This window comes from Poecile atricapillus, chromosome 21 (assembly GCF_030490865.1).
Source record: "Poecile atricapillus isolate bPoeAtr1 chromosome 21, bPoeAtr1.hap1, whole genome shotgun sequence".
In the NCBI taxonomy this organism is placed as follows: Eukaryota; Metazoa; Chordata; class Aves; order Passeriformes; family Paridae; genus Poecile; species Poecile atricapillus.
The window spans coordinates 1,472,711-1,495,105 of NC_081269.1; the positions used below are offsets into that span (position 1 = coordinate 1,472,711).

General features: G+C 42.2%; 1 protein-coding gene across 3 annotated transcripts in view; it reads right to left on the minus strand.

Annotated features, from left to right (window-relative positions):
* Positions 1-22,395, minus strand: part of NLK (nemo like kinase) — a 36,096-nt gene that overhangs the window by 6,148 nt on the left and 7,553 nt on the right. For all 3 annotated transcript variants that reach the window (XM_058854483.1, XM_058854485.1, XM_058854484.1), the window contains 6 exons: positions 8,202-8,331; positions 7,100-7,155; positions 2,719-2,825; positions 1,979-2,064; positions 905-1,114; positions 442-543 (listed from right to left, as the gene is read on the minus strand). In XM_058854483.1, coding sequence (XP_058710466.1) covers positions 442-543; positions 905-1,114; positions 1,979-2,064; positions 2,719-2,825; positions 7,100-7,155; positions 8,202-8,331 — 691 coding nt within the window. The remainder of the gene's footprint in view (positions 1-441; positions 544-904; positions 1,115-1,978; positions 2,065-2,718; positions 2,826-7,099; positions 7,156-8,201; positions 8,332-22,395) is intronic.

A 22,395-nucleotide genomic window follows, 5' to 3' on the forward strand; every position in this document is an offset into this window, starting at 1 on the left:
AGTAACCCTCCAGGGCTTTTTGAATTGTACTGTCAATTTTAATTGATGTCCCTTGCCAGTACTAAAACTTAAATTTAACATCTTCATTCAGAGTAGCTATCAAAACACTGTCACCTCAAGAAGAGAGAACTTTCATCTGGGTCATCCAGACCACCAATACCCGCAGGGCAAAAGCCAGGAATGCCCCTGACTAGTGAAAAGCCCCCTTGTCTCCACAGCAGTCAGACTCACCACACATCAACGCCACCCCTGAGCACCACAACCACCTGTGGTTAACTCAGTCCCACTCCCAGGCACAGACAGATCTGAGACCAAGCATCCAAGCTGAGTATTTTCAACCAGCAGGCCATGGAAATTTAGTGAGGATGTGAAAGCCTGAGTCCTGCCCAGAGGAAGCCCTGCCTGGTGGGGCTGGGTGGCCGGAGCCAGCCCTGGCAGTACCTGTTTATGAGGACCCCTGAGTATGTGTGCCTTGGCGCCTTCACAAGCTGTCCTCATCGCCTCCAGCGACGGTGTGCCCAGCAGGTCTGTGATCAGATCCAGCTGCATGACAGAGCACACAGGACACAGCTCAGACAGGGGATGCATTCCACTACAGCAGCATATTCCCAGGCTAACACAAATTAACATCCTGTCCCTGTTCCCTGGGAGCAGAGCCCGACCCCCCTGGCTGTCCCCTCCAGTCAGGGAGTTGTGCAGAGCCAGAAGGTCCCTCCTGAACTCCTTTTCTCCAGGCTGAGCCCCTTTGCAGCTCCATCAGCCTCTCCTGGGGCTCCAGCCCCTTCCCAGCTCCATTCCCTGCCCTGGGCACACTCCAGCCCCTGCAGGTCTCCCCTGAGTGCACCACTGCCTCCAGGAGCAGGTGTGGCAGGGAGTGCTGGCAGGGAGAGGTGATGATGGATACCTGCTGGATGGGACTCTGTGCCTGGAACAATATCCTTCTGCCAAGCAGCTCTGCAAAGATGCAGCCAACAGACCAGATGTCGATGGCATTGCTGTAGTGCCGGCTGCCCATCAGGATCTCCGGAGCGCGGTAATACTGAGTGACAACTTCCTGAGTCATGTGCCGCGATTCGTCTAACTCTTCCACCCTGGCCAATCCAAAATCACAAATCTAAATTGAGAAGGTAAATAAAAAAATTAAAATAACCAAAACACCTTCTGCATGTCAAATAGGCAACCTTCTGGGAAGGAGGCAGGGAATCCCCAACCAGCATTTAAATACATCAGATAATCTGCTGCAACCGCGTAAGTCAGGGGAGAGGGGACAGGAGGAAATTACATTGCTTTGTTCCACTGACATTTAAACTTCCTACAATTTGATTTGAAATCACAGTATATTTTAAGTTGGCATTCTAATATTTATAATCTGAAAGACTAAAAAGATTTGCACTACAAAAAACCCAACCTCTGGGTATGGAGCATTTCAACTCAAACAAACTTCATTTGCTCATGACATGTCTCAAAATATTAAAGATTTGGCTCTACTCATTTGGGCTTGGAGAATTGTTAAAAATGTCTTGAACCAGAAGTGTTCAGAAAAGAGACCAAACTTTGCCAATTAGAATTCTTCGCAAATCCCTGTAAACAACACTGATTTTTTGTGCTCGGCACAGCTGTACAACACACCTCAGTCCTTCAAAATTCCATATACCCAAGGTCAATGGAAGGACCTCAGGCATTTGGTCTTCCCCTGAGGAGCACAGGGACACTGAGGCACTCCAAGCACCCCCTGCCCTACCAGGCACAGGAGATCCCACCCACGTCCAGCTCAGGAACTGCCACTCTCTTGCTGTCAGAGATGTGAGAGGGAGAAAAGGGGAAAGACAAATGGTTCCTGCATTTCTACTTTTTAAAAAAACTGTAGGATTTTTTCCCATTTACACAAACTTTCAGAAAAAGCGTTCACATTGAATGTTTTTTGTTTAAAAATTAACAACATACACACACAAACATCTTCAATAAATGTAAGCAGCACCTTAAGGACACAGTTGCTGTTCACGAGTAGGTTCCCTGGTTTAATGTCTCGATGTAAAATGCCAGCAGAATGTAGATATTTCAGACCTGAAATATTAAAGGAAATTAAAATAAGGGGGTTTTTTCACTTTTAAAGGAAGGCTGACAGCATTTTCCCAGAAGGTCTGGCAACTCCTGATCAGCAAAGACTTTGCCTGTGCCTCAGTTTTTGTGAGTAATTCCCAGCCACTAGTGCACACTCAGTCACTTAATGACAGGATAAAATTTTGGAGTATATAAAATAAGCAGAAAAAGGAATTTGGTAGTCTTTTTATAAAGACCCCCTCCCCCCAAAAATCCAACAAACAACAAATCAAAAGCAAAACATCATCTCTCTGATTATGGCATGGATACTCTGCTAATCCCCACACTGGAATTTTCAGACCTCTTACTGCTCTGTTTTTCAGTAACAATTTTTACCTTAAGTGGATATAATCACACATATTTACCCATCTGGTTCAGCCTAGGGTCCTTTCTGTTCCTTGATTCTAAAAGCATGACTTTTCTTTCCCTGACAATGTTTTAAGGAAGAATGCTCTTGTAGCTACAATAATTCATGCTTGGTATTTATTCAAATATGAAATTAAAAGAAGTTCCTCCAGGAAACTTATTCAAGATGAGAATGTCTTGAAAGCAAACATTAAGAAAAAAAAAAAATTTCTATGACATAGTTTTCAATAAATTTAGAAGCAGAAAAATTACCTCTTAAAATCTGGTAAAGAAAAACTTTGACATGATCCGAGCTGAGTGGCTGAGGAGAGACGATAATCTTATGGAGGTCACTCTGCATCAACTCAGTGACAACGTATCTGCAGTTTAGTGGTTAAGGAAAAGCAGAACAGGCACAGAATCTCTCGAAACATTCACTAACTCCTGCTTACTTGAGCTCTTACAGGTCAGAACTATCGAGTTAAAAAGAAAGCTGCTTCAGAGGTCAAATTCTTAGAGGAATGAAAGTAAAAAATGGCTTGCGAAAGAAAATTAGTCCATTGCAGTTTGCATGAAGGTCCTTGTACAAAGTTACTGAAAGGCAAATTCCAACTGAGACTGAGGGGAGGTGGCTCCCAGAGGGGCCTGTGTGTGTCCAGGAGCTTTCAAAAGCAGTGAAATAGGGTAAAAGCTGCACCAGGGATGGAGACCATCCTGACAATGTCCTGCCTGTGGGACAACAACAACACACGAAGAAATCATCACAGTAAATCCTGGGGGCACTACAAGCAGTAATTAAAAACATTAACTAGCTTTAAAAGCTTAGTTTAGCCAGTCACATTTGAAACAGAAGTCTCTGCTATTATCACATTTGTGGCTGAAGAAGGTAAAACACATTTGCCCCACGTTAACTGATACAGCTAGGTATTGAATGTTCATTTTCTTTCATCTATACCCAGTCAATGCTCTGCTTTCATCTGTTGCTCTACAAACCCTCTCCAGCCAAATCCCTGTTGGCCAAAGGGCTCATCTGCCAACGGAACACCACACAAAAACTCATTTTATAAATTAAATATCTCCAACTTTTTGTGGAAAAAAGTATTAAAATTGCATTCATAAAGAATTCATAAAGAAAAAACCCAACCCTGCAGCACCATAATTTGTAGCACTCTAATTTTTCTTTTCCCTTAGCAAAGACCCTTTTAAATATTTATACCAGACTTTTAAAATTTGCAGTTTACCTTATTATTTACGTTCAATTTAATGCAAAATATTTTTAAAAACCCAAAAGCATTACTCTGCACTTTATTACGATAAGATTTTTGTTTTGCTATGCCACAAATCCTCCTAAATCTCAATCCCGAGCATAATGTCTCCCAGATGTCTCAACTAGTTGCCATGCCAACTAAAGCAGCTTAAATTAAATGAGGGCCTGAAATGGCACCTGCACCACTCCAGGTCTGGGGCGCATTAAATAAAGCCCTTGGCAGGGCTGGGAGGTGCCATTAACCCCGGCACAGCGAGCTGATTATCGCCAGGGATAATTGCACGGGGGACGCAAGCGGCGCACGCCGAGGCTCCGCGGGGACAGCCTGTGCTCTGCTGGGACCCTCTGCACCACTGGGACAGCCAGCACAACAAACAGCCCGGGACTGCAGCCCCCTCCTCACCCTGCTGCCTGCAGGCTGCTCTTCTACAAACCAGAACTGCCGGGCCACGGCCGTGGGGCGGCCGCCACCGCTACCCAGCGCTGCTACCGGAGAGAAATTGCTCCTGACAGCAGTAATTAGTTAAGTAGCTGTATAAAATTAGATCTACAAATGTACCAATTTGCTTCAGAGTACTTATCAGAGCAAACGCGCAGCACAAAATAACTTGACTTGCTCTGCTGGCTGGGACCTGCTGAGTTGGTAAATTTTATAAAGCGACAAATAAACATTAGAAAGGGACGGAGTGCCCTTGGTGATGTGGCACTCTCATCACGGCTTGAACTGTGCTTTATCTGCACCCCTCAAACCCCAATTCTAGGGTCTCAGGAGTAATCCTGGCAGTCTGTGCCCAGCTGCTTTGGGTGCTGGCCCAGGGGAACTCACCACAGTGCTGGATCAGAAGGAAAACCTCTCCCAGGGCGAGCACATGCTGCTGGGACAGCATGGCAGGCACTGACCCTCACTGCCTGCAGCAGCCCACCTCACCTCTCCCCACCCTTCTCCGCCCCACAGATATGAGGGAACTACCCCATAATCCACAGAAAACAGTTCTTTCACCTCTGTGAAACTCACTACACAGCTTAGCTGCTATTGCTATCAAACCTTTTCCAGAACCCACCCCTGAAAAGTGGTGACTTTTCAGCAGTTCTGATACTCACTTTAATGGGCAAAGTTTTCAGAAAGTTACTAGAGAAACTCTGGATAGTTCTTAAAGAACATCCATAGGTATGCAGTTGCTGAATTCAGTATTACGATCACCCGTGGAAGATTTTGTAACTGGAAAAAAGAGCTATTAATCATTCATTTTTGCACTAGGTGATATTGGCAAAAACATCAATACCTGTACCATTCAAAATAGCCACAAAGATTTTCAACCAAAAACCTCATTATTAATTCAAATTTTGTCTTAATCTGAGTGTTTGCCAGGAATTTTCATCCTCAAACAAAAATCTCACTAGATTAAAATTCCTATATTCATCACATTTCCTAAGAAATCTTTTAATTTATCATTAAACTTTTAAGGTGGTTTTATAATTAGTTCTCCTTAAAAAATACACTCTGCAATTCCTGCTGGTACCTATGAAACACTGAATAATTGAGATGAACTCTACCAGCTCATTTGCAACACATCATTCATATCATTTTAGTCATTCTTTTATTACATTTCTTTCCCCAAAAAGGGCACTACAACTCTTTGGAAAGAACAAAGGAAATCACTCAGTACCAACTCCAGCCCTTTACACTTTTATCACTGTTCAACATGTCCTACTGTAAAACTGGAACAACCCTAAGATATCTTTAGGAACTCTACTAGTGGATCAACAAAAGAAGCTTTGACAGCTACACCCCCAAATATGGAACATCTTTACCTGATCTTCTTCAAACCAATCCCAAGTAAGTTCTCCTTACACTACAGTAACTAGAAACACATCCAACTAAAAATGGGTATATAAATCAAAACATTTACTAATTCATTCTTTTAAGGACTTTAAGGGGTCCTAAGTGCACTTATCGAAATTATTTGAAAAGAAAGGACAAAGAAGACTACACAAAGCAATAGTCTTCTATTAGAGTCAAGAAATTAACAAAAATATGAAAAAAGATAGCCCTATAGAATACTACTCAGAATGACTTAGAAGTCAGTTAGCCATGAAGAAAACTAGCATTTTGGTTTTATATTCAAAACTTGGCAGTAGCTAAGCTCATAAAAATAAGCTTATCCCATTTAAATATTCTTGATTGTACAATAACACGGAAGGAGTAATCCTTAACCTAGATCTGATTTATAACTCATATGACTTGTTCTAAATGAGGGCATTGAACTAGTGCACATAACCAAAATCCAGTTTTTGAAGACTACTTATATGCTCTTCATGTGAAAGAAATATCAAAGCAGAATTTTAAGGCTTTATCTAAACTCAAATGAAAGAGCTCCAGTACAGCACAGCAACATTTTCAACTAAGTAATGTTTATCCACCAGCAAATTGTGCTGTACTTTGGTTAAAATCACCACGTTGACTACACCTACTTTCTTCGCCAATCAATCCAAGGTATTATATAAATAGATCAAACCATATTTCAAAAGTTCAGGTTACCTAAAAATAATGACAATTTCCCACCCATTAATTGCAAAGTGGGTCATACAAAAAAGTAGCTAAGACCCACCAGCAACAAAACCCAACCTGCCCAAGTCTAACCACAGGAGTGGCAAAGAACTTCTCCCACGAGAGTCAGAGCCCTCCCCGCTCAGGGATTCACTTTTCAGTATTTCAGAAAGCAGAAATTCCCTACTTCATGACTAGAAGACAGCCCGAGCCAAGTTTGAAAAGGAAAAAAGACCAAACCAAAACATGACACTCACATTAAGTTTTTCCCTCAAATTCACTGCTAGAACACAGTTCCCCATAGGCAGCTTGTACCTGTACATCAGTGACTCAGAATATCTGTGGGACAGAGCTCTGGGCAATGTGCTCTGGACCAGGACAGAGCTGACTAAGGAAAGCCACAGCCCTGCCAGACCACTGAAGCCTCTCTGATAAGTCAAGGTTTCAAAGCATGTGAAGGCAGAATTCTCTGAAATCACCACAAAGTCTTTTCAAGTACTAATAACTGAAAGGAGATTAATTACTGGATGTAGTTTTCAATAAGAGATTCTGGAGGAATCCCCGTGAGCAGCAGCAGGGCCTGCTGGTCAATCCCACACTCCCTGCACACACTCGTGGGATCCGAGGCTCAGTTCAGTCCTGCACCATCCCACCCCCAACACCACCTCGGAGCTCTGGATGCTACAGGTTCACTTCTTGACATCAAACTGTCCTGTCCACATGCAGGCTCAAGGTGTTTATGGTTCCATTTCATTGATTACACCAACTACTGGCAGTTTCTAAGCTAATGAAAATCACATCTACCTCAATTAAGTGTTCTATTTTTATATTTAGGATACATTTCTTCAAAATAGTCGATGTGTGGAGGCTGGAGGATGTCGAGGGCAGAGAGTACCTAGAAAACACCACACAAGATCAAGGCCTATTCCAGTTGAACAAAACCAAATCCCTTTCAAAAAGACAGGCTGCATGTTTCTCACATGGCTTCGTTTTATTCTACCCCACAGACCAATGTTCTGTCCCCCCAGGTATAAAAATTTAATAACCCACCATGTCAGATATTCTGTACGTTCTCTCTCTTTTTTAACTCAATAATTTTTTCCCACCTGTTTGAGTAGCAGTTTGAAAGCACAAATTTATCTATCCAATAAAAAGTGATTTCTTTACAATATGTATGAACCTAACATCTCTGAAATAAGTAATTCCAGCAGAGAAATGTAAAAGCAGAACATACTACACTTTGTTCTGCCTTTAGTCTTTCAGACTTTTGTGATTCACCACTTCCACATGGGAATTGCAAACCCCAAAGTTGTTCCCATTCTGCATAAGCAGCTCGGTGGTAGAAAAAGCAAAAGGAAGAAAAAATGCAGAAAAGCAGCAGCAGAGAATTCATATCCTCTCACCGAAAAAGATACTCCTTGGTGTGGTCATTTTGATCCTATCCTAGGAATGTTCATGACATTTGGGTGAAGCACCCAAACTTCAGATGTACTTCAAACTTCATGGATCAACCCAAATAGTGTTTAAATGTTTTAATTTAATCTGACTGTACCTAAAGCAGATTTGGGAGAGGACCAACAAAGGGGACAGGACCATGGAGTACAGAACAGCTCAGAAGGAACAGTGTCCAGCTGACACAGCTCTGTGCAGCCTGACATTGACCTAAAACATGAAATAAGACTGGGCAGAAGGGTACTGATTGTTTGCAAACACTTGGAGGGGAAATCATGAGTATCCTTAGATTCTTGATAGTTTCATTTTTATACTGTTTGTAACAGTAATATCTGAGTTTCCAGAAAATCTGATCCCTGTAAAATCAGAGAGCTCTTAAAGCATTTTAGATATTCTGTAACTTAAACCAAAACACACCTCTGTTACAGAGGGCTCCTTTTTACATTTAGGTTTTTTCAAAGATCTCAAGATTACCTAGAATTTACTTACATTGTCATGCTTAAAAAAACATAACATCTTCAGCTCCCGGAAGACCCTTTTACAAGAGACCAAATTTTGGAAGACGTTGGGCATCTTTTTGAGTGCAACTCTCTTTCCATCTCGTGGATCTGTTACTGACCTACAGAACAAAAGATAAAGAACATCACATACTCCTGTTAGACAGTTTTTCTAAAGAAGAAATCAGTATTTTAAAGTTTCTTATCGTTCTCAACTCAGTGAGCCAAAACAAGGTGAAGACATTTCTAGGGAAAAAAGCATTAATGTGAGGGCACTGAGCTGCAGAACCTGTGTCACACAGATGTGACCGTTCCCTGGATGGAGCACACACCCCAGCCCAGCAGTGCCACACACTGAGCTCATCAAGACATCAACACCTGGAGTGGATGTCAGGATCAACTCCGCCTTCACCTCCCAAAAAGACCTCGTTAAAACATTCTCTCAGTTGCCCAGATCAGATTTTATCAGATCTATTGCTCACTTCTTCCTCTCCAAAGAGGGTAAAAGATGTAAAAAAGCTGTTCTGACAGAACACTGGCAAGTGAAAGACTATTTATTGGTCTATCACCAAACCACTCACATCTGGAGAAGCAACAGCACGTGGTATCTAAGTTTCCACAAACGTAAAACAGGCATGATATTAGTCTTTCTCCCACACAACTTATGGAATGCAAGTACAGTAGCTCAGGAATTATAAGGTGCTTTGCACATGGCAAGTATTTTAATTTAAAATAATTGGATTCTGAAAATAGAATTTTATAATGAGAACCATAAAACTAGAGCAAGGAGATTATGGTGCCTCAATTCCCAATCCCGGTTTTTAAGGTGAGTTTCACTACAGAACAGAGTATATGCATATTTTTACTGAGATGACCAAAATAACTTCAATCTCAGTGCAGTGTTGAACCCACAGAAGAATCCACATCCAGCTATGCACCCTGATAACTACATTTGTCCTTAAAAAATTGCTGGCTTTTCTCTCTCATGTGACTCCTCAACAGCAGACATGCAAGGTAGCTTCTTGTGCCTCAGGTCCATGTTTTAAATATCTGAATAAAAAATTAGACTGGAGCGTTAAGGTATCTACCTCACTCCCAAGTACTACATCTGATTTCAACCCAATTCAACCAACCCAAAGTCAGTCCCAACACCTCAGCCAGACACCTGTTAACAGCCCTGCAAATTTGTATTTTAAACAAGGGGCAAGAGGGAACTTGGGAACAGTGATATCATACTATTTCTGCGGTAAGAAACACAGCAAAAAAAAAATATGAAAAGGTCTTTTAATCCATGATGCATTTCCTGTTTTCTCCAGGACTTCTGCCTCTTGCTTCAAGTGGTGAGAAAGGGCAGGAGAACTGCAGAACTCCAGCTCACAGGACAGCAGTTGCTGAACACCTGAAAATCCTTTCAGCCACTACCCCTAAAAATATGAATGGATGCCCATGCTTTTCTTGCTGACTGAAGGCAGAGTCTAAAGTTTTGAGCCCAGATTTCCTGATTTCTGGGATTCTCCTGCTGCTGAGCAGGAGAAGGAAGCCTTTGAGGAACTGCTGGCACTTTGTACCTTGCAGTACCATCAGTACTGTGAATTCTCAGCCTCTTCCCATGCACGGAGCTGCTGTGCAGCCCTGCTGGGCAGAGGGAAAGGTTTGATAAAGCGGGTGTCTTTAATTAAATAACAAAACTACAGTTTAAGTTGATAGCTACCACAGATCTACCAATGCTGATTTTTACTATCTGCGGGACCCCTTTTAAAAACCAAAAAGAGCTGAACACGTGCAGAGCTGTTGAAGTTCACCTCTGCTGTGCCAGGCCTGCTGTGGCTGCTCTGTTCTTCCAAATGTTTCCACACAATAACAATTAGTTTGGGTGAAGAGTCTTTTCCTAGTCTCACAGAGAGGAAGGAGTTCAGTGGGGTTCCTGTGGCATTCACACTTAAGGCCAGTTCCTTTTTTCTTTTAAATAACCCACTTTTACAAACAAGTGATGATCCCTGCAGTATCCATCTGGAAAGCAATTCCTCTGCTCTTTCCTCCACAGCAGCAGCAATGTCAGCCTGCCCCTCACCTCCCTGCCTTGGGCTGGGAGCTCTGTACCAGTCACCAGCAATTTCAGTTTGAGGGGCAGCACCAAACTAACAATCCAAGTTCTAAAGATCAGAACTGTCAGGCCTGCATTCCAAAGAACAGAAACAAGAAAGGAAGAAAGGAAACTGTCTGTCTGAAAACCTGGTATTTACAGCATCCAAAAAAATATGCTGAAAACGTTGTTTTGTGTTTGTGTACAGTACCTACTTTGATACTAGTAAAATAATTATTTATAGCAATATGCTATCGGGTCACCTATCCCCAGGAGAAACTAGAAAAGCAGGAAAATCTCCTAGGAGCTAATTGAGAGAACAGCTAGAAAGGCAGCTTTACTTACTGCTGCTTCTCAGAAGAACACATTTGAATTCCCTGCCCTGCGTTGTGAGGACATTCCAGCACGGGTGAACCCCGCAGCACAGGGCTGGTGGGCAGGAGCCATCCATCACCCAGCACAGGCACTGCTGCGCTTCCAGCACACTGCTGAAGCCTCTAAGGGTCCACTTACCAAATGTGGACTGTAGCTGGGGATACAGAGATCAGAGACCAAGATTCAAACCAAAAATAACTTAGCAAAAATTTATAGCTAGGTATGGGGCAAAAAATGAATTAATACATCTTGTATCAAGGCAGATAGCTGAGCTCTAACCATGCCTTTAGGAGTGCCACAGGAACAGCAACCCCGAGCCAGGAGATCCAGCACCAAACACCCTGAGGAGAGTCACCCCGAGCCCCCATCCCTGGAGTGACAGAGGGGGAGCTGGGCAGCACACAGCTGGGGCAAAGGGCAAGGACGTTTTGGGGAGCAGATCACAGTCACAGCAGGTGAGGGACAGGAGGAGACCAACCCTGGGGCCAGCACAGGAACAAAATGCATCCAACTGCAGCAAGGCCACTCTCCTGCCATCAGAAACCCTTTTGTTCTGCTGATTATACATAATGTATGCACGTCTTGCTATATTGGAGAACTACATAAAAAGATTTTAAAATAGTCTGACATAAAACACATTAAGAAGAAAGATACTTTACAAAACCTGCACCTTCTATTTACTTTGCAGGCTAATCACACCAGAAATAATACAATTTAAAAAAGTAATAGGACTACAGAAGAGATTAATGACACAATCCAGACCTCTAGTTAAAATGTTTTCAAAGACAATCCTTATCTCAAAGAATCCTTGCAGGCATTCAGCCGTTTCAATTACGCATTATAAGCCTTTAGCAACTCTCTGCCATGTTGATGGCAAATGTTCAAGGTGGAGTCTACGCCAACAGTGACTTTTTCTCTCCCTGAATCCAGGTCAAGGCATACACATTGTTCTGTAGTTTCAACTGGTAGAAAAACAAGTTTGTGACTGTTCCGTGCAATTATTACACAGGAGCAAGATAATGAAAGAATGTTCTTGGGGTGGTGTGGGAAACTGCTGGTGGAGTTTGTTCTACCCGGGAAACAAACCTTCCTTCACATTTAGAAAGAGTATCTGTAAATTTACATCAGGACTTACCAGAAGGGAGGGAATTTAACAGGATTACTCTGCAAATTTTTCTTATTAGTCAGTGAACTTTCTTCCTCAGTTGCTTGACTCTTAATCACACAGGCTTTTCCAACAAGCCGTACTCTGAGATATGTAAGTGACCTGATCCCACAAGCGTTTCAGCTGCTCACCCAGGCATATTTGATGTCCCACTTTAAAACAAACAGCACAGCTCATACTCAAGGGCACGTGATACCAATATGCCACTTTTTCAGTACATGGTATCGCAATCAATCACATTTTGGTATATTTCAAAATACACTTGAGCATGGGATGATATTAAAAATCCTTCAGAAAAGCTCACAAACCCACAAGATTCCCGAGACTGAAGTGGAAGGCAGGGAGAGGCTGTGCACTTATCAAATCTCTTATCTGGGAAATGCTTGATTAGGTACATAAAATTTGCACACAAGCACAGGCCATGAGAACAGCCTCTGTTCTCTGTAAAGTCACTGCCAGGCACTGAGCCCTACCAAAATGTGGAAAAAACTGATCCACAACATTTAATGGACTGTTGGGTAGCAGAGGGGAGAGGTAAGGAAAATAAGCACTTAAGTGTGAAATCCTTAAGAAAATAATCCAATATATATTTGTGGACTTAGCAACAGATGTCTTACTGAAGGAAAAAAAAGGAAATGCATCTACACAGGCTGAGTTTTTAAGCAAAGCAGCTGTTTTAGCAATTTACCATTATAAAGACTCAAACACCAGGGAGACAGGACAAAGGTGATGTTCCAGGCTCTCTGGTGACCTTGCCTACTGACAGCAGCATTTTCCCCCATCATAGACTGCAGCCCATGTCCCACACCGCTCCTGACCAGCCAGGGTTCACCAACGCACATAAAACGCACTTTAAAGCTCTGTGACAATTCCTAATGGAAGTTAAATTATTCAAATGCTAAATGGTTTTGTCTGACTTTAGTAGCCTGAAAGTCAGTTTTCCAGCCCATAGTGCGAGTGTGGCGTTCCTGACCCAGGCAGGGGCTGCTGCAGCTCAGGCTGGCCCCAAACAGCTGTGCTGGCACCGTGACACAGCGAGCAGGGAACAGCTCCAGACAAAGGCAGGACAGACAGACGCTTGTTCAGGAACAATGGCAGCCCAGGCATAAGTCAGAGAGGATCTCAGTCAGTCACACTGCCTCTGCAAGTGAATAAGGAGAGGGAGCGGTGGGATTAATCTCTTTTTGAGGGCTCTTGGGTAACACATGGACTCTTTCTCCAGAGGTGCCTCACCCCAGCAGTGAATGCAGAGAACCAGCAGAGCCTCCTCATAGATAACTGGATTCCTGATGTGAGGACCCTGATTTTCTAATTTCAAACGAGTCTGTTTTCCCTGCGTGTGCAGTCAGGAGCGTGCTGTGTGTCACAGACCCCTGTGCACCCTGTCCTGCCAGCGGGGTGACCTGGGCTCCCCTCCAGCCCTGGTGGGAATGGGATCATCAGGAGCGAGGTTTTGTTTTGGTTGGATTTCTCATAACACGAGAGTTTTAGCACACACACTCAAGCAATTAGCGTGGCATTATAATGGGTTTTACCCTCTGGCTGTACACACATTGTCTGAGAGATGCAAAAGCTGATACAATCTCGTTCAAAAGAGATATTCATAATCATTTCAGCTATAATTTTTAAAGGAAAAGCCACCCACAGATTCGTTAGGAAAAGGAGGAAAATATTGCAGCACAGCAATGCTCAGTCCTCTTCACTTCGCTGCCGTGACCAGAGCTCTCTGGAAGGCTGCTCCAAACTTACAGCACGAGGCCTGTCGTCACCCAGGAGCAGCAAAACCGGGAATCAAGAGCCCTGACAGCCACAGCACCACGGAGGCTGAAGGGAAGGAAGCACATGGAATCGGGGAGGACTCCCCAGGGAGTGAGGAAGGCACTGACCAGAGGAGGATCCTGCAGCCAGGCCCCAGCCAGAGCCATAGCTCAGAGATAAGGCACAGCAGAGCTCTCCTCAGCTCACCTGAGAGCTACACTACACACCTGCTGACCCCGAGGAACCCAAACACAGACACCTGTGGCCACCTATTCATGGCAGCAGTTTGGGGACTTAAAAAAATTTCCAAAACCTGCAGTAAATCATTGCCTACAAAAAGTCACAGTAGCTGCACCACAGAAGAGTCTGAAACACTGAGGCAGAGTTGTTAGTGACAGCAGAATTTTTAGCACACAAGCATGGAAAAATAAGGTTTCATTGTTAAAAGACATTATCAAAAAGAACAGCTGTTATTTTTTGAGCTATTTAAGCACTGGATGTGCTGCTAATGATTTTCAGGTCACTACTGCTCTGTAGCAGCCTCCAGCTGGCAACACTTCAAAGATCCTAAAATGAAATATTTACAGTGGGTTAAAAAAAATATAAAGTCTTTAAGGGATATGATATGAAAGCAAACTGAAAAAAGATAGCTAAGGAGATACTAGTGAGCAAAACTTTGATTTCACTTGGATTTAACTTTGAGGCAGAGAAGCCAAGTCAGACAGTTCCTTGTTTCACCCATCCCTGGGGATCAGCTGCAGGAGTGCTCATTGACACAACAGATCACCTGACAAGAAGCCCTGGGCAGGCTTGATAGGGTTTACAAAAGTTGGGTGAAGGTGTTCACAGACAAAAGCAAAAACTTCTTGTACTGTTAGACTTCTGAGACCTATAAAAATATACTCCACCTGCTAAATATTTCCTTAATATTTTGGCAAGTAAGGTAGGTTCTGCATACAGGAATCTGCATACGAACAACAATTTGTGTTTGTTGGAAAGGCACTGAACAGAAAGTAAGATACTTAAGAAGATTACACAAAAAGACAATTTAATTAACTGACTACCAATGTGCATTCTCAGCATTTCATTAAGTTTTCTCAACATTCTCCACGGAATACTGTAAAGTAATCAAAAAATACCCAAAGGCACTTCAAAAAACCTGTAAGTTACTCCAAACAGCCAAGTCTTTCTAACACATAGCCTCAGGAGCTGGTCTTTTTAGTGGTATAGGATCTGTTCAGGGAAAGAACTGACTGAATGCAAGCTAACAGATTTCATGTAGAACTTTCTCTTGAGCCTGAAAAAAACATCCAGATTTCATTTCCACTAACAGGTATTTTATGGGAAAGGGTTAAGCGACTTCAAAGGTGTGCTTTATTCCCTCCTGCTAAACGCAGACCTCTCCAGAGCTCCTTTTCCAACCATCGATGTCCTAAAAAAGCCTTTTAACGTTTGTTCTAATCACACCCTCCAGCATGTGTGCCATTATCACTCATTCTTTACAAATCAGAGCTAAAAGCAAAACTGATTACTGCAAGAATTCTGTCTCCTTGAACAAAAAGTGATTCAGAGAATCCTACAAGAAAGGAGTGAAAATTAAAGGGATACAGTTATAGTTAATATCTTTAAAAATGTTTAATTTGTCTTCCTTCATGGAAGCTTAAAATTGAAACTGCTTTCCAAATCAAATTTATTTCCCCATTTACACAAAATTTTCTGACTGTGCTTCAGACCATTTTATTCACTTCTCAACTGCCTATATGAACCTCAGCTACAATAAATTACTACACTACATGACATTTATTCAGATACACTTTTAATTCCATTTTTAATTCTTTTTTTTTCAGCCAATGGCACAGCTCTGTAAGGTCTGTGACGTTCACAAATAAGTAATGTGCCAAATAAACACATAAAGCTCCATGTATTTTTACAGTTCTTTCTTCTTTATTTTTCACATTTATACCACTATTACATGCACATTCCTGCCCCAATTCACTGACCTCTATTCCCATTTCCACCAGCCAACCAAGAAAAACCCAGATGAGAAACCTTCTTCTTCACGTCCAGCAAGCCTCCAGGCCTTGGCACAGTTCCTGGAGGATTTCTGCACCTCCAGAGCAAAGTAGGTTAATAAGGTCTCTGGTCATATTCCTGACTGATACCTCGCTTCCTGCAGCAACATCCCAGCACCTCTGCCTCTCCAGCAGCTTTTCCCTCCTTGCACCAATCTCCCCAGACAAGGGCAGAACAAAACAATAGAAAATGGTGACTGAACTCCCTTCTGCCTCCTCACTCGGCTGGAGGCACACTGACATCCTTTAGGCTGTCTGACAGTGGTGGTAAAAGGCCCATCCCTGGGAAGCAGCTCGGCACCCCATCCCAATCAATACCTCAACACTTCCAGGGGACATCTGTCCTATTTCAGCAGTTCCTTTTTTCAACACCATCATGTTTGGCTGTTTCCTGACACAGGAGAAAATCAGAAGAGGATTCAAACCAAAGTGTACAACAAATATTTGAAACTCAGTACTTCAAAGCAATTACACTAAAGTGTTCCCGGCTTCCACCAAGGGAGATATCTACATCTGTTGGTTAAGGATTAAGCCTCAGGACTTTGATGTATTTGTATACAAATACACAAATAAATATGTGTATATGTATGAGGCTGAGAGTACCTTTCAACTTAATATAAATAGCAGTAATTCATAAATCTCCCCAAATTCTGTAGTGATGATAAATCCATGAACATTCATCAAGGTTTTTAGCTGAAAGAGGCAAATCTTATTTACTGACCTTTCAACTTTCAACTTACTCCACCCATTCCTTATTCAAAGGAATTCTGTATTCTACAAAAATACAGAACACAGATTGAAACCCAGAATGCTTCATAATTAACACTTTCTCTTCCATCCTCTTTACCAGAAATTATTTTAGATAACAGTATTTTATTTGTCTTGCACAGGCATGGATATTAGAATCACCAAACTTTAAAATATTACTTAAAATACACACTAAGCCTGTAAGATGCTGTAGCTCCCAAACCCAATACTTCACAACGGCCAAAGTAAACACCAAGCAGAAATGTCTCAATTGCTCTGCTGCTGAGCGAACTAAAGCTGAGAGCCAAAGGAGCAGCACATCTGACACGAGTTCTGTCAGTGCAGCTTTTTCCAGAATGGCAGCTCAGGATCATCCTGTGGGCTGTCTGACAATGGTGGGAAAAGGCACAACCACTTTAACAGCTGTGTCCTTGGAGCTGCACACAAGGCATTTCACATCAGCTTTCCTAAGGCTTCCTTTGCACATCTTACTCATGTAAATTATTGCAAACTGCTGCAATTTTTTTCTATGTAAAGATTTCTATGTGCCCAACCCTGCCCAGTTACTCCTTCTCTGAATTACTGTAGGAACAGAAGGGACATGTCAAAACATAAATGTGAAATAAATAAATTCATAACCTCTACAGTCCAAAAGTCTAGAAGATGTCTCAGATGGGATATTTTTGGAACATTAAAGAAGTGCTTTATATTTTAGTGCATGTTAATGAAGATTTAAGAAAGACCCACAGCCTTGCAAAAAAGAAGGGAAAAAACCAACGTAAAAATCAGTCTTCTATTTATTACTGGAGCGTTTAAAGACACATCAGTCTCCCATTACCATGGACCAGTGAAGTGAATGATCCTCTGTCACATACCATCAAGTCTCACGGTGCTGTAAAAATTCCACCAATTTCCTTGACAGTCTCAATTACACTGGAGCCATAACCACTCCTTTGCAATAGATTCAAAAGGCAATTTCAGAAATCCAGAGACATTGGAGTGACACACTAAAGTGGAGAGGTGAACGGCACCTTTGAGTGAACAGCCTGCTGAGAGTGGGACAAGACTGCTCAAAATTCTTTCGTGTCTGCAACAGCAGAACACGTAACTGATGCATTTCTATGAAAGGTCGTTTGGGTACTATTCAGATGTCTGAAATACTATAAAATTTGCAAAATCTGAATCTTCAGGTAAGCCAGCCAACCCTGTTCATGTCTTGGTGCCAGGGCCAGGTGACCTGTACCAGGTGCTGGAGGCAGCACAGCTCCAGTGATCGTAAGCCTTTTCCCCCTTCTAAAACTTACCCACAAAATGTCATCTCACAAAACTGTTTAAAATATTACAAGATCTTCAAGGAAAGTGTGCCTCTCCCTCTTCCCACCAGAAGAAAATCAGGCTGGATTGTTATAAACCAAATTAACTGATGTGCTACAATGCAGTTGGTTTGGTTTCACATGTCCATCCACAGAAATGCCAAGGTCTGAATTGCAGGACTCTCTTTTGACCACCACACTTCACAGCTGTATTTAGCTTTAAGTGATCTCCATGAACTGGCACAAAAATCCTAATATATGTTTCTCTATTCTAAGTCTGCCAAAAACCTTGTGAAAACAGATGGAATCACTACCATGGGTGCAATTCCAGGGGAATGAAATTAATGACTCTAAAATACTTCAAACCTGAAGTTTTAAACAATAGTTCAGGATGAAATAAAATTATTACAGAAGAATTCCCTTTACTGGGTCATATGGTAAGTGACAAAATCTCCTTGGGAACAACTGTGTGAGTGATGATATATACATTTAATATTCAAATTACCAAACACCTGTCAGTTCTCAATGTTTCAGATGAGGTTTCACATGAGTAAACAGTAGCTTAAAAATGATAAGGTGACATGCCCAAGACAGAGATCAGAAACAATGCCACAAGTAGGTCAAAGCTGGTCCTGATTCTGTCAACATTCACCTACTTTTCCTCAACTGTTTCAGAAAACAATAAGCAATACAAAGCTAAAGAACATAAATGCTTTGTTCCTTCAGCAGGGCCAGAAGGGAAACTGCAGCTCAGTTTACAGGCTTGGGTGAGGATATGAATGCCCTGCCAGCAAAAGCAAGGTAGAAGTCCTTAATCCTGGCTTTTGAAGTGCAATCAATGAGTAAATATACTCAGAAAAGCACTTTGATACCTTGAGGTGTCTATAATAATTGAAAAAATAAATCAAACGTACTTTCCACTTCATAATTAAAATCTGCTTTTAGTTAAGCTCTTAGGCAGAACTCTTACTGTCTTCAATTAAATGAAGTGATCCATGGTAAACCAGATTTTTTAAAATACACTTTTGCCTCTCAGTGCAGCTGTAGGACATTCTCTTTTAGAACAGTGGTGCACAAAGACTGGCAGAATGCAGAATCTGGGCTGATCTTGCTTTAGTCACTGACACAGAAGGATTCCCCAGCACACACAGACACTCCCCTCTCCACAAACAGTCCGGATCTATGAGGAAAAGATAAAATTCTTTCTCTGCCAAATCATAAACGGCAACTTTCAACAGCTTTTAGATTTAAACCTGAAGAGGATTCTAGCAGGCCTTAATTTCACATCTTTTTGTTCCAGTTCATAATGTGAATATTCACTGGTGAAGCAGCACTGGACAGAGCACTAACAATGCAGGCTGCTGTCCCTTTAAATTAACAGAAATTATTATGTGGGAGCTTCTGCCCCCAACAATTTCAATTTAGCCATAAGAATAAAGTAGATGCTAGTCATTACTCACTGCCCTTTCACTTTTAAAGCTGGATATTATTTTTATACAAACCTTGGTTGGTTCTGTTTGGTAGTTGGGTTTTTTTTCATTTCCATAAGCTGAACTACAGGAAAACAAAAATCATGAAGCCCCACTGGCCATTACCTGTACATCATGTTAACAACAGTGACTCTGAGAACAATGACTTAGAAGAAACATGCCCTTTACAAATCCATTGCCAGATCTTCATTTTTGGGTCCATTCCTATCTGTTCTGATACATCCTTGCAATTGAGATAGGAACCATGATTTGAAAAATGTGAATTGATCAGGAGACTCCCCACTTTTGGTTAAAACAAGAAATACTATCTCAGTTCCTCTTGTGTTGTTTTGACTGTCTTTATTCTGTTTTCTTTAAATGGGCTGAGAGCAGGTTTGAGCTGCCCCCCTGGTGCTGGGACACCCTGCACAGCCCACGTGTGACCTTGGGCAGTGCTGCTCTGAGCACGTTCAGGGATGAACAGCAGGGCTCACAGCCCGTCCACCAGCCAGAACAATAACAAAAACACTAATTCTGCTTCATCATCATACCCACGAGCTACAAATCAACATCAAGGAGGTCTGGTCTCCAGGACTTCAAACACATCGGGGAGAACACAGGGGAGCCAGAAAGCACTGAGAGGCTCAGGAAATTCTTTTCTTCCTTTTAGCAAAAACACTAGCCTAGGAATTGATAAAATTGAAAAATGGATGGCAAGCAGTCTGAAAATAATAATGCCTTCTCTTCTTTGTCCTGAAAAGAAACCCCCCCTTCCAGACATGTGCTCTGAACCAGCCAAGCAGAACTTACAGAAACATCCAAAGAGAAGTTATACTGCAAGATGAGAACAGCCTTTAAACAATGCTTTTGTCCTGTCACTATGCAGTCTCTGGGGGGAAAGAGCTCTAATTGAGGGCTTTCAAATAGTCTCACATGGGCTGCCAAGGGTCTTTAAAAACAAAGGCAGGAGGAAGCCAAACAGGTCCTCAGTTAAAAGGCAGAACCACACTTGTGCTCAGAAACCAGTGACCTGCAGCTCTATTCCAGACAGTGCCCTACATCAATCAAGGGGTTCAAAATGGACTGGGAGAGAACTTTTCCCGTATTTCCTGTAGCATTCCTTAACCCATTAAGAACCAAAACAGCTAAGGAATACAACAGAATGGTTTTCAGAGAAACCCAGTCCCCTGGCCCAGAGCACGTGCCAGGCTCCCCTCCCTCAGCCACACGAGTGCCAGTAGGCACCTCAGCAGCTGTGCACAGGAACAGCACTGCTCCTTGCTGAAAGCTGCTACTGCCTTTATGGAGTAAGTTTTGCTATTCACAGATAAATAATCATCAATAGTTACATGAATTTCTATTAGATAAAACAATAAAGTGCATTACCTGCAAGAGCCAAATCGACACACACTGCCAAGGGAGAAGGCAGAGTCAGTCACTCTTCAGAAAAAAACATTAAACTAGCTCAAGCGTGAATAACTATTTGGCCACCAGCTCAATACCATCCCAAACTTCACTGGCCCTATTAAGCAAAGGCTCTACCCTGACACCACTTAGGTTGTAAAAGCAAGAAAACCCTCAGAGCACCGCCTGGTGGTACCCAGATAATGGAGACACACTGCTATGAACCAGGAACAGACCGAGGATTAGCCTTGTCCAAAAGGACAAGGAAACTCAAACACCAGTTTCTCTGGTTAGCAACTTTTTTTTTTTTCTTTTTGCAACTATTAAAATGTATTTTCATATAGAAGAGAATGGGGGGAAAGAAAATCCTCCTCTCAAGTCCAAGGATTAGTACAGTTCCCAGTATATTTCACTTTTCCACAAAATTTCCTGTAAGAGTTCTTGAACGGAATGCTCTGAAAACCTTTTATTTTTTCAAATTACACCTAAGTACCATCATACCATGTTCTAAGAAAATTAAAGAAATAAGAGAGTATGCATTCTACAAAATTATTCTGCTATAACCAACAGCATAAAGAGCATAAAAATTCCACTCACACACAAATGCTTCCAAGCCTTTATAGAAAAACACTACATCAGGAAATTAAAGAATGATACTACCAGGACACACTGATTCTGCCACAGTCCCCAAGATTAAAGCTCAAATTCTTACTAAGCACTTTTAAAGACTGTACATGGCCATGTTCCAGAGCTGTAGCCATGGAAGTTGTTTCGTATCAAGGCTGGTGTAAGTCTGCCTTCATTTATCCATCACGATTGCATAAGAAAAGATGATGCAGCTTTCAATACTGAAATGAAGTCCAGATTATTCTGGTAGGTTTGGTGTATTGTTCTGGTGCATTTCAAGCAGCACTTTGGTACCTGGCTGTCCTCCCCTGCCCTCTGACCCCTCTCAGGGCTGTACCCACTGCACACAACAGCCTGAACAGCACCACATGCACTCACTTCACACACCTGAGTTCACCTGAACACAACTGGCATTTTTCCAGAATCACTGACAAACACCCCCCCCCCCCCCCCCCGGCAATTTGTAGCAAAATTAGAGAACCGTGAACCTAGAAAACTGAGCTGAAAATTTCATTGAGGGTCTGAGCAGACTTCCAATACAAAATTGAACCTTACTAGTATCAGCACCCTCAGTGATTTTAAGGCATTTGTGACCATGGGCAAGTTGAGCATTTCCCCAAAGGAGACTTAGTCCTGTGAGCCACATGTTGGAATCACAAGTATTCACACAGTTTGCACACACAGGCTGCAGCCATCCATGTGCCCATAGGACACACTAAGGAAGGCTGCTTGTTTCTATAGAGGAGATGACTTCACTCCCTTCCAGGTTCCTCCTGCAATGCACTATGGATAGAGCTCCAGTGATTTCCACAGGGTAACATTATTTATGCTCTACAATTTACCCCTTGTCTCCAAACACTACCGTTCTCATTTAAACACGCTGTTGATAAGCTGCACTTCATACCAAGTACCACAGACAATGGCAGAAAATAAGAAAAACGGGCAGAAGTTATAAAACAGACAGTCAGAACACAGTGGGGAAAATAAAAATTAAAGAAAAGATATGACCTATGTTATTAAAAAAAAAAAAATACTGCTACAACAACATCAGTTTTTATAACCCCTCTTAGATTGGTAGGCTAGGGTTTGTACCACCTGTAGCTACCGCCCACTCACTGCCCATCCCATCCACTTTTTCCCTTTACTGCTGATTACGAACAAATAAATAAAGCA